This window comes from Impatiens glandulifera, chromosome 7 (genome assembly GCF_907164915.1).
Source record: "Impatiens glandulifera chromosome 7, dImpGla2.1, whole genome shotgun sequence".
NCBI classification, from domain to species: Eukaryota; Viridiplantae; Streptophyta; class Magnoliopsida; order Ericales; family Balsaminaceae; genus Impatiens; species Impatiens glandulifera.
The window spans coordinates 28,231,935-28,248,379 of record NC_061868.1 but is presented as its reverse complement, the minus strand read 5'-3'; the positions used below and the strand labels follow the sequence as shown (position 1 = coordinate 28,248,379).

The window sequence follows — 16,445 nt, the reverse complement described above, 5'->3', positions numbered from 1 at the left end:
ACAAAAAGTACTTTTAAGTGCTGCAGCGGCAGACTTTTCTGTTCGAGCTATACCAAAATTTATTTCGACCTTTTGTCAAAAGAAAATGTTGTCTTCTAAAGTATCATCAAGATACATATGTGAGTTTTGTTGTTTTTATGAGAAATTTTTCTTACTTAAATTGTTTTTAGATAATATGCAGACCATCTGATGCATTAGTGGAAGCGATCAAACAGACTCTGAGTTCAGGAATGAACTAGAGGTGCGTCGCCGGTCCAAGGGAGTTCAGAAAGACTAGCATCTGGGATGCACATCCATTGTTGCACTTATTGTTAGAAATAAGCTTTATGTTGCCAATGCTGGTGACTGCAGAGCAATTTTATCTCGCTCTAGTTGTTCATATCCTCTAAGTAAGATACTTAAATAGGAAGTTTCCATTATTAGCTCGTCATCAATTAAAACTTGAGAATCATAATTTTCTTCATAATTTACATGCAGTTGATGTGAGGGATGTTCTTCAATATCTAGTCGGTCCTTATACATTGCCTTTAGAAAAAATATTGAATATGTATCAATTTATAAAAATACTTAAAAATGCCACAAAGGTTTTTCCCGAACATTGGAGGATGTATAAATTTCAAAGATTTCATGATTAAAAAGTCACGATTGCCATATTTTACTAGAGTATCTTATTCCTCTTGTGACACGTGGTTTACTTGAGGATGAGGTATATGAAGCTCTCTTTTGATCCTTTCAAAAAAGTTTCATATATTGTGTTCAAAATCACTATTGAAAGCCAACTTGGAACAACTTCGAAATATATTATTGTAAAACTATGCAAGTTAGAAAAAAATATTTATGCCCTCACTTTTTGACATTATAATACATTTGCCTGTTCATTTAACAATGGAGACTTTGATTGGAGTGTCAATTCTATATAGATGGATGTATCTGAAATAATATATGGGAACTTTGAAAGGATATGTTTGAAATAAATATCATCCTGAAGTATCAATTAGTGAGAGTTATCTAGTAAATGAAAGTATCAGCTTGTGTGCTATGTATTTCAAGATTCCTCGGTGACACACATGTCACCCTAACCACCAAGTTCTCTTGCCATATTTTTATCCGTTGAGGAATTATCATTAGGGAGAACATACATTTACGAATCATATGATCGAGAATTGGCTCATTCATATGTGTTACAAAACTGTGAAGAAGTGGAGTCATTTTATCGCTATGAATGTTTTCAAATAATTTTATCTGTATGAATGTTATTAAAAAATGGATTACACTAAATTTAATTTGAATATGTAAAGAGTATATTCAAAAATGCTCAAGTGGTTGATGCGATGAAGAATATACAAATGGTTCAAAAATAGAGTGAGTTAACTATTATGATTTTGTTGACAATTTCTTTAAAACGATTCTAAATATCATTATCTATAAATTTTAGGTTCACCAACTTTCTGACAAAAGAGAAAGAAATATAAAGCTACAAACGTTAGGAAGCGGTCCTACACAATATACGTCAACTTTTATTTGGTGAAAAGTAAATGGAAATAAATTCACACCTAAAAGACATGATTGTGGATTGAAGACTCAAAATAGTGGGATACTCGTGATTGGTTGTCATGAAACGGAAACACGAAATTATTATGGTTTTCTTACAAATAATTGAAATACAATACCTTAGTGTTAAACGAATTGTGGTATTTAAGTGCATTTGGTATGATGTACATTCTGGAGCTACGAAACTTCAAATTGATAAATACAGATTTGTTAGCATAAATCGTAAACGGAAGTGTCAATATCAAAATGAGCCGTTTATATTGGCAACCCAAGAAAAACAAGTATTCTATGCCAAAGACATTAGTAATAACCAGGTTGGGATATTGTAACAAAGACAAATCTTAAACAGTCAAATGTATGATATTACTATTGTTTAGTATTATTCAGGTTCAAATGTTAATGTTTAAATATATTTTTTTTGTTATTGTTTTCTTTTAGGTATAAATGTCACTTCTTCTGAGGAGCTTTCAACTAGGATTTTTGTCGTCATAACTCAATTTCCTTAAGAAGAAAAAAAGAAACATGTGTGACTCTTAATAACAAACTCTAGTGGAGGATTTGCATGAGGATTACATGTTTACACCAAAGGATGTGCAAAATCATGTTGAGCCCGCATCATCAACTGATGAAGGCATAAATACGAAGCCTTCCAACTCCTAGTGAAGACGAGAAAGTAATAAGAACTTCAAATTGGCCAAATTGACGGCTAGTGGAGAAAAGGTGTGGGTCTCATTCGACCCAATTGAAAGGAAGTTGTGTTGCATGAATAAGCGTTTATTGAGTCGGCATTTGGGGGAAACTATTCGAGAGAATAGTATTATCCCCCATTGCACAGTCCATTGGCGCCACCTCACCTCCACCACCTTAGATCATCTATGGAAGTCTGTAATTATAAGTTAATCATTTTGAATATTCATTTTCGTTTGAAATTAATCATTTATTTCTTATAAATCATTTTTATTTTAGGATAAATTTGATTGAGGAAATTGAAAGTTATCAAGACGATACTTTGAGACACATAAAGACAAGATGGGAGGATTGGAGGTATGAAATAAATGCGAACAAGATAAAGCCCCATGATAGAAATGTGGACGCAATCAGGGCGGATAGGCCGAATGAAATGACCCAACAATCTGGTGTGGCTACATAAGAATCATTATTTTACCAATAAATTTTAGGTTTCTTATTTTAATTTTTTTACTTAATATAAAATTTTAATCAAATCTAATATTATATATTAATTTCATAAACGAAGCGCTACTAGCATATAAAACAAAAAAAAATATATGTACATCGATCTGGTAGCAAAGTATTCACAACTGTAGCAAGAAAAGATATGATTTATTTTGTAAATTTGTTTTCAAATAAATTAAAATTGAATTTTCAATCTTAGGAAGTGCAAGAAGGATCAACTTCGAGTTATGAAGATTTATTTTTGGCGACTAAGACCAAAAATGATAAATCTGTTGATCCGGACATACTAGAGAAAGTGGTAAGTATAAAATATGTTAATTTACATTTGATCTATTATTGGCATTAACATATTTTATTGTAGGATGAGCTAAGACTTATGCAAGATGAATGTCCCGTAATTTCTAATGTGAATTTGGTTGAAAGAGTTTTTGAACCTCAAGACAAGAGAAAAATTATTGGGATGTGATCAGTTTTAGCTTCCCAAGTTCAAGGGCCAACGCATTCTATAAAACAACTTTGCTAGGATAATTTGACAATGCAACGAAGACTCAATGATTTGGAAGACATGATGAGTGACCAACAAAGAACGTTGGAAGAGAAAGAGCGGGTAGAATTAGAAGACAAGATGAGGGAGGCGAGGAAAGGACGGGCCTATATGGAAGACATGATAAGGGAAGAGAGGGACAAGATGATGCGTCTTATGTCATCGTTTATGTGTGACGGTGGTTCATCAATTGATCTTGTAGTATTTTCACAATTTACTAATATCCATCAATCATCGGACCAAGGTTCATCCACGATAATTACACCCACGTAGTCCCAATAACAACAATAAGATGATAATGATTTTGGGAAAGAAAACACAGATTAAATAATGTAATTATTATTATTATTTTTTATTTATTTAAGAATATTTGTTATGTATAATTAGAATTCAAATTTTGGTCTAGTATTGAACAATTATTGCTATAAGTTTTTTTAATATGGTTTAATTTTGGTTCAATTTCATATTTTATTTTTGTTTATAATTTAATTATATTTCTATTTTAGGAATTTTAATTTATTAAAATATATATTTTTAATTACATTTCCTATACCGATTGGTTATTAACCAATCGGTGTTTCTCGACGTTCCCTATACCGATTGGTTATTAACCAATTAGTGTTTCTCAACGTTCCCTATACTGATTGGTTAATAATCAATCGATGTTTCTTGACGTTTCCTATACCAATTGGTTATTAACCAATCAGTGTTTCTCGACATTCCCTATACCGATTGGTTAATCAGTGTTTCTCATTCTCTATAACCGTTTGGTCATTCACCAATTGGTGTTCCTCGAATTCATATTACCGAGAGAGGTTCTAACGATCAGTAACAATCGGATTGAATCCAATCGGATTTCCCTATAACGATTAGTAATCAATGTATTACTGATACCGATCAGTATAGAAAAATTTCTTACTAATGCATGACGATGCAACTTTAAACAATAAAAAGATTCTTGAAGTATGAATTCAAGATATCTAAAAATTGCACATATAGAATGCGGTTTCAAACGAGAATTTATTTTTGAAGATCGGATTCAAGGTATCTAAGAAATTTTCATATGTAGAATGCGGCTTCAAACAATAAAAAGATTCTTAAAGATTGAATTCAATATATCTCAAAAATTGCACATGACGCATGCAACTTTAACAAGGAAGATTCTTCTATAATTATGAATCACACAGAAAGTATCACTTCCTAAGGGGAATATTACGAACATGAAGAATAATCCACTTGGGGGGAACAATACTTTTCATATCTAGGTTAACACACGAAGAACAATCATAGCTCGAAGAAGAGTTCTAACTCTCAGGGATATCTGTTAGAAAAATTAAGTAAGTTAATTTTCAAACCAGTCAACACTTACAAGTTTTGAATATTTATTCTAAATAATAAAAAAGGGAGAAATTGTTAGAAAAATTAAAGTAATTTAAGTTTAAACCGGTCAGAGTACTTAATCAACTTCATACTCCTTATGCAGGTACAACTCAAACCGCATCAGTACAGTTCAAAGCCGCACCGGACCGGTTGAGACTCTTTGTTTCAACGATCCTGACATAATCAAGTAAAACGGATTGACTTCAAGAAAACCGGTTTGACTCCCCTCACCGGATCGACTGAAATGTAAACCATATGAAGCTTCACTTCCGGCTGGCTCAATATATCGAAGATCTTAAGGCCAACGAGAAAATTATTCAAAGTGATGAAATCTGTGAAGATGACGTAATGAATATTTCTTGGAAATGCACAAAGGAAGGATCCGAATCTAAAGCATGCAGCAAAAAGAATGATTACTGATTATCCAAGATCACAAGCAATCTTCAGAAATAGGCGGCTGACTAGTGCATGTCTGCCATGTATTCATAATGGCAAGGCGTGCACGCCACCTTACCTAAACTGGCACGGCTTCAGATGACCAATCCAACAGAGAGAGAGAAATATGACCGTTGTCATATTTCTCTTATAAATAGAAGCCTAACAATGCTGAAGAAATAAACAACAGTGTGTGATTGTATAACAAGACGAATCTTACGCGCGACCCTAAATATTGTTTGGAGATCCTTGAGTTTGTTTAGAATTCTGTGTGTATTTTACCTTGTGTAAAAGTATTACATCATTGTGTGAGTGGTGTAACCGACGAGCAGTAAATAAGACGCGGTCGGAGTGTTTGACTGAAATATTCTAGTTAGTGAATATCCTTCTCACTATTTGAGAAGAAAGGGTGACGTAGGAGTTTCAGTTCCGAACATCCATAAAAATCTGTCTTGCGTTCTGTCATTTTACATTCCGGCTTACTTACTCTAACCGAACCGAAACACTATTCACTTAAACCGAACCGACTTTCTCTCCACCTTAACCGATTTCTCCTACATACCTTCCAAACCGAATTGTGTGAGTTGCTTTAGATTGAAACAGACATTTCCGCTCTTGAACTCGGTTCAAGAGTCTGTGACAATCTGTGTAGTGTTAAGAGTGGTTCTAGTCTTTAACCAGATTAGTTCCTGTTTGTGTGTGTTGTGTGTTGTGTAAGCGGTCACCTTTAGTCGGACCCCGGTCCCCTATCGTCGATCCCGATCCTAACAGAAGTAAATGCCAAGGCAACTGAGGCCCAGATCCGATCCGATGCCGAAGTGGCTAAAAAGTTTCAAGCCAACGAGATCGAAAGAGAAAACCGATTGAAAGAGTTGGAAACAAATGACTTCCGGTTAGCCTCAGAAATCGCAGAAATAGAAGCGGCCAAGGAAAGCGAAGCCGAGAGATCCAACACTGCTGCGATTAATATCAAGAAACTTTCTCTCCCGAGAGTAACAACAAGGGGTCAAGCGAATAAGCAGAAGAAGAAAGCTCAAGTTAGCGAGCTGTTGACCCAGGTCACCGATACAAACATCCAAACGGATGCAACCCGGTCGGTAACCGAATTCAGCCAATATTCGAGATGGAAGAAGAAGATGATATTCCTCTCAATCCCAGAAAACGAAAAGCCAGACCGGAACCATCCTCATCCACTAAACAAGGCAAGAGGCGGGCTCAAGAGTCCTAGGAGGACTATATACAAAATGTCATCAACAACTCCCCATCCAGCGACCTTACACCTCGACCGACCAGATCGGAAGGCGGCTTCTTTAATTTTAACCGCTTCCCTTCCTTAAGACCAAGTTTCATAGACGGCTGGAGGATCGATGCCGGGAAGAGGACAAAAGAATGGCAAGAGGAGCAAGAGGCGAAGGCTAAAGAACAAGGGGACAACCGAATCCTTGAACTTACAACTTATTTGCTTTTTTAGCTTTATCATTACTACCTATATATATAATATTTTTCAAATTTCGGCCTTTAAATATTACATTATCAATTATGTTTATCACGGTTTGGCCGATTTGCTGGTTTTGATACTTTTTGGCTTAAAGTATCAAAAAGGGAGAAATTGATGAAAAACATAAGTTAATTTTCAAACCGCCAAACACTTATTAAAAACATAAGTTAATTTTCAAACCGGCCAACACTTACAAGTTTTAAATATTTATTCTAAATAGTCAAAAAGGGAGAAATTATTAGAAAAATTAAGTAAGTTAATTTTCAAACCGAACAACACTTACAAGTTTTGAATATTTATTCTAAATAATGAAAAAGGGAGAAATTGTTAAAAAATTAAAGTAAGTTAAGTTTAAACCGGTCAGAGTACTTAATCAGCTTCAAACTCCTTGTGCAGGTACAACTCAAACTGCATCGGTATAGCTTAAAGCCGCACCAAACCGGTTGAGACTCTCTGTTTCAACGATCCAGACATAATCAAGTAAAGCAGGTTGACTTCAAGAAAACCGGTTTGATTCCCCTCACCGGATCGGCTGAAATGTAAACCATATGAAGCTTCACTTCCGGCTGGCTTAGTATATCGAAGATCTTAAGGCCAATGAGAAAATTATTTAAAGTGATGAAATCTATGAAGATGACGTAATGAATATTTCTTGGAGATGCACAGAGGAAGGATCCGAATCCGAAGCATGCAGCAAAAAGAATGATTACTGATTATCCAAGATCACAAGCAATCTTCTAAAACAGGCGGCTAACTAGTGCATGTCTGCCATGTGTTCAAAATGGCAAGGCGTGCACGCCACCTTACCTGAACCGGCACGACTTCAGATGATCAATCCAATAGAGAGAGAGAAATATGACGTTGTTATATTTCTCTTATAAATAGAAGCCTAACATTGCTGAAGAAATAGACAATAGTGTGTGATTGCATAACAAGACGAATCTTACGCGTGACCCTGAATATTGTTTGGAGATCCTTGAGTTTGTTTAGAATTCTATGTATATTTTACCTTGTGTAAAAGTATTACATCATTGTGTGAGTGGTGTAACCGACGAGCAGTAAATAAGACTCGATCGGAGTGTTTGATTGAAGTATTCCAATTAGTGAATATTCTTCTCACTATTTGAGAAGAATGGGTGACGTAGGAGTTTCAACTCCAAACATCCATAAAAATTTGTCTTGCGTTTTTTCATTTTACATTCCGGCTTACTTACTCTAACCGAACCGAAACACTATTCACTTAAACCGAACCGACTTTCCCTTAATTCAAACCGAACTGGCTTTCTCTCCACCGTAACCGATTTTCCTACATACCTTCCAAACTGAATTGTGTGAGTTGCTTCAAATTGAAACAGACATTTCTGCCCTTGAACTCGGTTCAAGAGTTTGTGACAATTTGTGTAGTGTTAAGAGTGGTTCTAGTCTTTTACCGGATTAGTACCAGTTTGTGTGTGTTGTGTAAGCGGTCACCTTTATCCGGACCCCGGTCCCCTATCGGCGATTCCGATCCTAACAATATCGCTACCCCACTTTCAGACATTGTATTTCTTGAGTGTATCAAGATTGTACAGGGCAAGAGATCGTCATCATCCATTTAAGTGAGACGTGCAACTCCCCATTAAAACGCTTATTTGGCGACATAGGGTCCTCCCACGGTGGTTGGAATTTTACTCTTGGGTCCTGAAGTTCTCGAGTCTTACGGAGAATTAGTTTTCTTGCCAATAAGTGTTGAGGCTTGACCTTCTTGTTGAAAGCTTTCGACATGCGATATTGATAAGCATGTGTTCTGCACAAAGTATCCAGCCTCATATCCTCCATGAGAGATAATTGATTGTATCTCGATTTGAGCCAGTCTTCCTCGATGGCGCTCCAAGAGTACCCTGAGCGTAGGTAACTCAAGTTCGACGGGTTAAAGAAAGATTAAAATGAATCGTTGCACAAATTTTACAAAAATGCCCATAGTTTAGACTAGGGGATTTTGAAAACGAATTCAATTTTAATCTTTTCGGTTTTAACTTAAAGGTCAATTTGTAGCCTATATAGTAAATCCATGAGAAGAAAATAAAGTTTAATATTGCATTCAGACTGATGCCAATATTCTTATTTGAATTACATGAATTTAGCAAACAAAGAAAGGGATAATTCAAAACAAGAGGAACTTAACCCATAGAGAGGAAACTCGACTCTACGATCCTTAAATAGGATTATGTCATTTTCTTTTGTCACTTGTAATGCGACCGATGCTGAAACGTAGTACAAAAAACTTTCATACCTCCTCAATCGTCGAGATAGCGACAATGTTACTTTTTGCATACTAATGCGCAACTCTTCCCGAGAGATAACAAGGGTATAAGACAAGAATTTGTGATTGCCTCAAATTCAAAGAAGCCATGATTGACAAGTAACGATGCATGAAGAGTAATGGATCTCCATCACCTGAAAACTTGTCCAATTCAGGCATACATAAATTAAGAGGTAAACGAGTGACTTCTATTTCTGATGAATCCATCTTTGAATAACTTCCGACCACCGGAGTCTCAACAAGAGTGTGATATCTTTCTAAGGACTATAGGGACAACTTGACCGCTTACATCTTCTCAACTAATTTGTCGAAAGCCTTTGTGAAAGCACGTGTTAACAGACAACCATCGAGGTTTTTGAAACATCATTTCCACCATATTCGAGAATTACTTTCTCAGCCTGAAGAGTAGTTATATCTAATTTTCTTTCATTAGAATCATAGTACCACTAATATTCGTCTTATGAATCAGCCTCACATAGGAGACGATTGGTAAGACTATCCCTTCTAGTGGAAGGTTGATCTCTACGAAGATCACTAACCAAAGTAGGAATCAAGGGTATTCAATATTAGGCCTATGCTCTTGCCCGCATTCATATATGAAGTCAATTTGTCTATCATTTCCATGAATATTTGCTTTATCTTTTGCAGCTTAGTCTCGTTAGCGACAATCTTTGGATCTGCTTCTTGATCCATTCTAATAGGATGAAGATAAACACTTCTATCAACCTAGAATTATAATAAGATGGAAGGCACATGAAAATACTTGGAAAACAATAAAACATCAAAGATACATTTTATGTTTTCTCGTTTTAATTTAATTTCACCCCATCAGACAAATCACATTATTAACCATGAATTTATTTTCTACAATAACATATGCTCATTTATAAAATTTATTTTTATTATTAATAAATCCATGAATTACATAAATTTGTGATAGCCTCATGTTAACAAAATTACATCACAACTGATGATTTTCCCGATTGTAAACAAAAGACAAAAGGAGACACAAGAAAACTCATTAAGTCGGTTTGGCAACAAACGATCTTTAAAGAACACTAATTTTGAAGATCCGTGACTCACATCTTAGAGAATTATTCCCAAGGTATTGGGATTTCCTTGAGCGTGCACCAAAGCTCGATGTAACACCAATACACTTCTTCACTAATAGGACATTCATCTGATAAGTAAGGTTGTCCTCAAAGGTACACAAGCTATGCCAAACTATCGGAACAGGCGTGTAGTGTAATATGACGTATAATAGTCAAGACCATTTATGACTACACAAGGATATCCATACATCTCGTGTATCATACAAGAAACCTGATACTAAGGAAGGATATCTCAGATTGGATGACAATTAGGCATGAATGACATGGGTATGGCCCGTGACAAATGCCTTGAATGTGTAGCGAGAGACAATCTACTCCTGAATGCAAGGGTAGGAAAAAGATTTAGTTTTTCCAATAGTCACATATAAAAGACTAGCGGGGATCCTCTTTCTGATATCATGGAATCATGGAAAGCCTATACATTGAGTCATCAGAGTTTCTTCCAGTACTATGATAGACATGTCCCAGCCTTGATCTTTCGATAGCACCACCACTTCAAGAATCCTAGAGGACGACATAATTCCTTCAACATGACATAATAGAAAATAAGCTAGTAGGATGAACATAGTCCTTCGTTGCGTAATCTTGTATGAGATAATAACGGTGTTCTCTTTAGAGTACTCATACAAACGATAAATATTGATTTCTCTATTCACCACTAAAAATATGGCCTCATGATCAGAAAATACAAAATGCTCTCATAGGAGATGATGTAGTGATGTATCCCCTACACTTGGGGGAAGACTCATGACCTTAGTGTTAGGTATCATCAAGATAGCTTGGAATTCTTCAAAAGAATGACAAAAGTGCCTGTCTCCTAATGAGAATGTACGCGTATCTTGATCCTAGCGCTATTGTATGTGATACAAGAAACGGAAATCGATCTTTGTTCTTATCAAGGTAAGGAAATCTCCTAGCCCAAACCTAGCGTAGGATCCTTCTGACACATGAACCGTAAGAGAATCCTCATTTAGTAACGACATTTCCTAAATAACAAATGAAGAAGAGTTCAATTAAATATCTCCATTTTGTTTTGAAAATCGAGATTTTATACTTATGAGCATCTATCTTGTCTATGTAATAAAATGTGCCTTAATGGTAATCGCTTGATCTTAAAGAAAATAAATTCTCGTTAATAAGTTAAAGTGTTAAGAGTTAACAATAAGTTAGTTTCTCGAATCAATAGTTAAGGGGTTCACAATGTCATTCAATAGAAGGGAGACTTAATCCCTTGACATATGACCTTAGACATCAAGGGAATAATTAGTATCCTTAGAAAGATTGTGAGGACTAGGAAAGTATGTAGAATATAGAGCAACGCCCACCTCTTCAGACTCCACCTCCTCATCTGTGCCTCCTTGGTCAATGTTTCTTTTTGAGGAAATGGCTTAACAAAATTTCATTAAGAAGACCAAAAAATAGGAGGGTCAATAATCAAAATTAGACAAGTCCTAGTTTTGATTGTAAGATGACAAACAAATGACTCTAATATTTTTGAATGGGAGCAGTCAAACCACATTACAAACATAAATTACAATATATCTATCACAACCTTTGTTGTCTCCATGTCTGCCTTTTTTACCATATTGCCTTCTTTCAGGTCCCTTCCTCTCTTGTTATTCATGAAGGGAGATTGAGTTGAAGTAGATGATGATGTATGTCTGCTCCCATTATATAATCTTCTTCTGTATGAACCCATACTAATATGATAAAATGTATTCTTCTTTAGGATTTCAAGGTTTTTGTCACTACTTTTCTCTACTTCAGTTTTACGTGTTTGAGTATCAACAACTTTAATTTCCTCCTCGATTTTCTCTTCTGTTATATATTTGCTTTCATCTTCCTCTTCCTCTTCCTCTTCATTGTCTTTAGGTTTATCTTCTTCAGCATCCCCTGTTTAATCGATTTTATTTCTTTTTCATTATTTGGTTCTACCTTTCTTTCTTCCTCTACATAATTACTTTCTTCCTTCTTTGATTCTTCCTTGATTTCTTCCTCTACATTTTTCCTTATCGATTACCTTTAACTTCCCCAATATGATTTTTGATTCTTCTATTTCATTTTTCTACGTTTCTTCTTCTTGGGTTTTTAGGATTTTATGCTCTTCCTCAATTTTGTTTTGCACATTTAGTTGTTTTTGTACATTTAGTGTTAGCATATTGAAAGTATTGAAGAAAGCACACTTGTATGGCCTCCATTCATATGAGATGTCCATTACCGTATACTTTCCTTTCTAGTCAATTATTGTCATGTTCTTTGGTAGCATATTTCGAGTATACAGTACTTCAATGCTTATTCTAGTAAAGGTAAACTGATCTCCTCCTACTTTAATTGGGTCCATGTATAATAGTTTCCACAATAAACTTGCAAAGTGACTTAGAGCTTCTGCATTGCACATGTGTGTTGGAATGTTCCATAGCTTAAACCATATTTGGGTTATTTCCTTTGGTTTACTTAAATTCATTCTTTCTTCTCCTATTTTTCTAGTGTATTTTCTTTACAATTTTAACAACAATTGATTCTTTAATTTTACTGCATTCCTATTTTTCTTAGATAATTTCTTCAACAATCATATCGATTTCTTTTTCAGCTGCCTCCCTTAAACCTTCCATCATAAATTATTTGACTTCCTTGTCCTTATTGCTTTTCTTTCTTTCAATTTTAATGAAGAATAGATAATAACAACAAATTAGAGCAATTACAGAATATGGTACACCAGAAACCCTAGATATTATAGAAAAATGTAAACCAAAAACTATAACCTTCTAACCAAGCTTTGTAGATGAATGACCGACCTAGCTATTAGAGTCGATATAGTGTCGTTCGTACCGATTGTGCCAATTGTGATCGTGCCAATCATTTTGATCGTGTTTCAAACTGACAAATGGCGCGCAATTCTTGTGATTGTAGTGGAGGGTTGATCTTCTAAGTGATTTGACAAGCGATCTTGAGCGACTAGAAACTACGACCACAACAAGCGAACCGCGACCTTAATATTGTGTCGATCGTGTTTTCGTGATGGGGGAATTTTCCTTGGTCAATGTTGTCATCTAAGTATTCCACATTTTCTTTTACACTCCCTTGGGCAGGGAAGTCAACCATTTTATCAAGTCCGCTGAGTTCTCTTGGATCTACATTTGCATGCTCATACTCCTTAATTGCATCCCAAGTCCATTGTTTGGGCCGACTTCGTTGTAGCAGTTAGTTCCCCTTACTCTAGCAATTTTGCCTCGAGATTTAGGAATAAAAAATACTTGGGTAGTACGCCATAAATCTGGGTATGCCTCAAACATAGAATCAGTAAACGGGTTTTCCGACGCGAGACATAGTCCCTTCCAAGGAATTTCATATTCTACATCGAACTGTCGGTACAAAGGAACAATACATTACAATGTGAACCTCTTGAGGCCCACTACATGATGAACATACGTGCATTCATGTTATAAACCATTAATTCGATGTGATATAAATGAATCACACATTGAATAGGATGGTTGTCTTGGATAAATTGCATGAAAACAACCATAAGAATTCTTTCTTCCATTCTCTCAGTATAAGAATAGTAGAACATATCTAGCTCCTAAGTTGGGAGAGTGGGTTTATTCATCATCCACGAGTAGAGGATGAATGGAGACACTTTTTGCGACATACAAGAAACACTAGGCACTAAATGATTGAGACCGATCAAGGTTTTCGTAAGGATCATACAATACAAATCATATGGCTTGTATTCCAAGGATACCACCACCTCCAAAATACGAGATGATGGTCGATGAGACCCTACAAGTCTTAAAAATAAATGTGACAAGAGAATGATCAACGTATTGCATTGGAAAAATGCATCATTCTCCTTAATAGAACTACATTTCAAAAGATTATACCACAACCAAAGGTTGAGAGTCCCATTCTGAACAAAAGAACGGGAATCATGATCATCAAACCCAATGTAATTTTTGAAAATCTCTATAGGGGACATTTTCCTTTCCATAGAAGAATGTAAAAGCATTCTCCGTGAACGAGGTCGCAAAAGAGCGCAAAACTCCTCTATCGTAGGAGCGATACGATGATGGCCAATGAAAAATATGTGGGAATCGACATACCATCTACTCCTGATGTGGGTCATCAATCGCCTATTAACCATGACATGACCCAAAGAAAGAATTTGATCAAGACTAAAATGACGCAAATGGATCATATTCGCTTTATACATCTCAATATTTGTAGCCAAGACCTATACACTGAGGATGTCCATGTCTTACTATCACGGCCCAATCTTCCTGGCCCAAGAAGAGGAGGCTTAAGGAGTATGTCACGATCCAATCTTCCTGGACCAAGAAGAGGAGGAGGCTTCAGCCCGCTTAAGCCCAACGCAAGGAATATTCTAGCTGGAAGGCATGTGCTTGATTAACGCATCATTAATTGAGAGTTGAAAGGCATGTCCTTGATTAGCGCATCACTAATTGATACTTAAAAGGAATATCTTTGATTAATTCATCACTGATTGACAATTATAAGGAATCTCTAAATTAGTGCATCACTGATTGACACTTATAAAGAATGCCCTAAATTAGTCTGTCATTAATGTAATAGCTAGAATTAGTCCTATAAATACCTGTGAGGTATTACATTGTAAATCACCAAGTATTCAAGTGATATAATATTATTCTTTGTAATAGTTTACTCTCTCTCTAGAATTCTTGTGTCAATTCTATTAAACGTCGAGTGTTGCGTCGAATAAGGCTGACTAGTTACTCGTTCTTGCGAAGATCGTAACTAGTGCCGCACGGATCGTCAGTGAAAAGACTAAGCCCGTGACACTTACACATAGGGTAGTAACGCTAAACTAGATTATGTTATATTAACAAATAATATTTTCATGTTCACAAGCACTTACCATTCTAATTAATGCATGCATTAAATAAAGATGCCATGTAATCGGACACGGTAACTCACAAGTAATTTATATAAAAACAAACGCGACAACCTCTATTGCCACTCATGAAAACAATATCCTAGAGTAGAAATAAACACTTGCATTCTAAATTCGTTCTAACATTAAATAACTTAGTTCATACAAATGGAGTTTGGATAGTACTCGTATACACAATAAGTTCGTACACATAACAAAGCGATACAAAATGTGATAAACAACTAGTATACTAGAGAACTATCCTAACAATCAGAGTATGTCTCATCATTTTTTTTTCCTCCCCTTCTAATGACTCTAGCAGTTCTTCAGCTGCAATGATACGAATAACCCACTCACATGGAAACTCTAGATAGTAAGTTCCATACCACAGGTCCAAGTATACGTCGAACAACACATTCTGAATGGGCCCATCTTTGCGAACTACTACATCCACTATAGATATCTCTGCGCTCCACCCATACTAACGAAAGAGTGGTAATGTATAGAATGGTGTGACATTTTGAAGCCCCACTAGGATGATACAAGGACGCCCATCCATAAGAAATTGCATACTTGTACAATGATACCATGGTACTAAGTACACAATGGAGTGATCATTCTCTAGAGGATAGAAATGTTCGACCGAAAATATCCTTTACGCTTACACGACAAATATATACTTTGCGCTTACACAACTGTAAATGACGAATAGTGATACTCTACTTCGGACATAAAATTGAATTTCTCTAAAAGCCAAATGTAGATAACCAAAGAATATCCTATTTAAAGGACAAAATAAGAGAAACAAGGAGTATTGTTAAGCCATAAAAGAGTTTTAGCAAGTACTAGACTTGTTATGTTGCATGAGGCACATTCCATGTAGAACACGACCTCCATGAGTCGGGCTGAAGGTCCCTGATCTTCTGATGGACATAACAAGAAATGAGTAAGGAGCATCACCATCGTCCTTCTACGATCAATGTCCACTCGTCCATCATATTCATCATGCCTACTTGCCTTAGTCCACCTTTGCAGGTTGATATATCCTCTTTTTAGAATACTTTCACCTCCTGCCTGGTTCGCAATAGATTGTGAGGCGCCGACACTTGAGAGGAGGGACAATGGAGTGTCCTCATCAAACATCATAATAACCTAAAAGTCCTCAATAGTAGGGAAAATATGTCTACCTCTTAAAACGAACGTATTGGTCTCCAGATTCCATCTATTATGCATGTACATAACAAAATTGACATCCACTAGTGAACGGGTTAATAAGAGGATCTCATTAACACTGAAGCCCTCAAATGACTCCTTATAGTGGAAGAAATTATTCATATACTAATCCACTTCAAACGAGGGTAATTGAGATATGTTCCTAGCAAAACAAAAATGTTATAGTTAGTTTTTATTTTTAAACAAAAGAAATCTCAAGTTTTATCCCTACAAGCGTCTATTCCAAACACGTAAATAGAAAAAGAACGTTGGTTAGCTTACGACAAATGAATTGCCGTAATCAAGAA

General features: G+C 35.7%; 1 protein-coding gene across 1 annotated transcript in view; it reads right to left on the bottom strand.

Moving 5' to 3' along the window:
* The window catches only part of LOC124909674 (disease resistance protein RPM1-like), a 30,994-nt gene extending 15,479 nt beyond the window's left edge, over nt 1-15,515 (bottom strand). The window contains exons 1-2 of the mRNA XM_047450331.1: nt 15,312-15,515; nt 9,444-9,630 (exon numbers count right to left, since the gene is read on the bottom strand). Of these exons, the coding sequence (XP_047306287.1) occupies nt 9,444-9,630; nt 15,312-15,515 (391 nt within the window). The remainder of the gene's footprint in view (nt 1-9,443; nt 9,631-15,311) is intronic.
* Between the last annotated feature and the right edge of the window lie 930 nt (nt 15,516-16,445).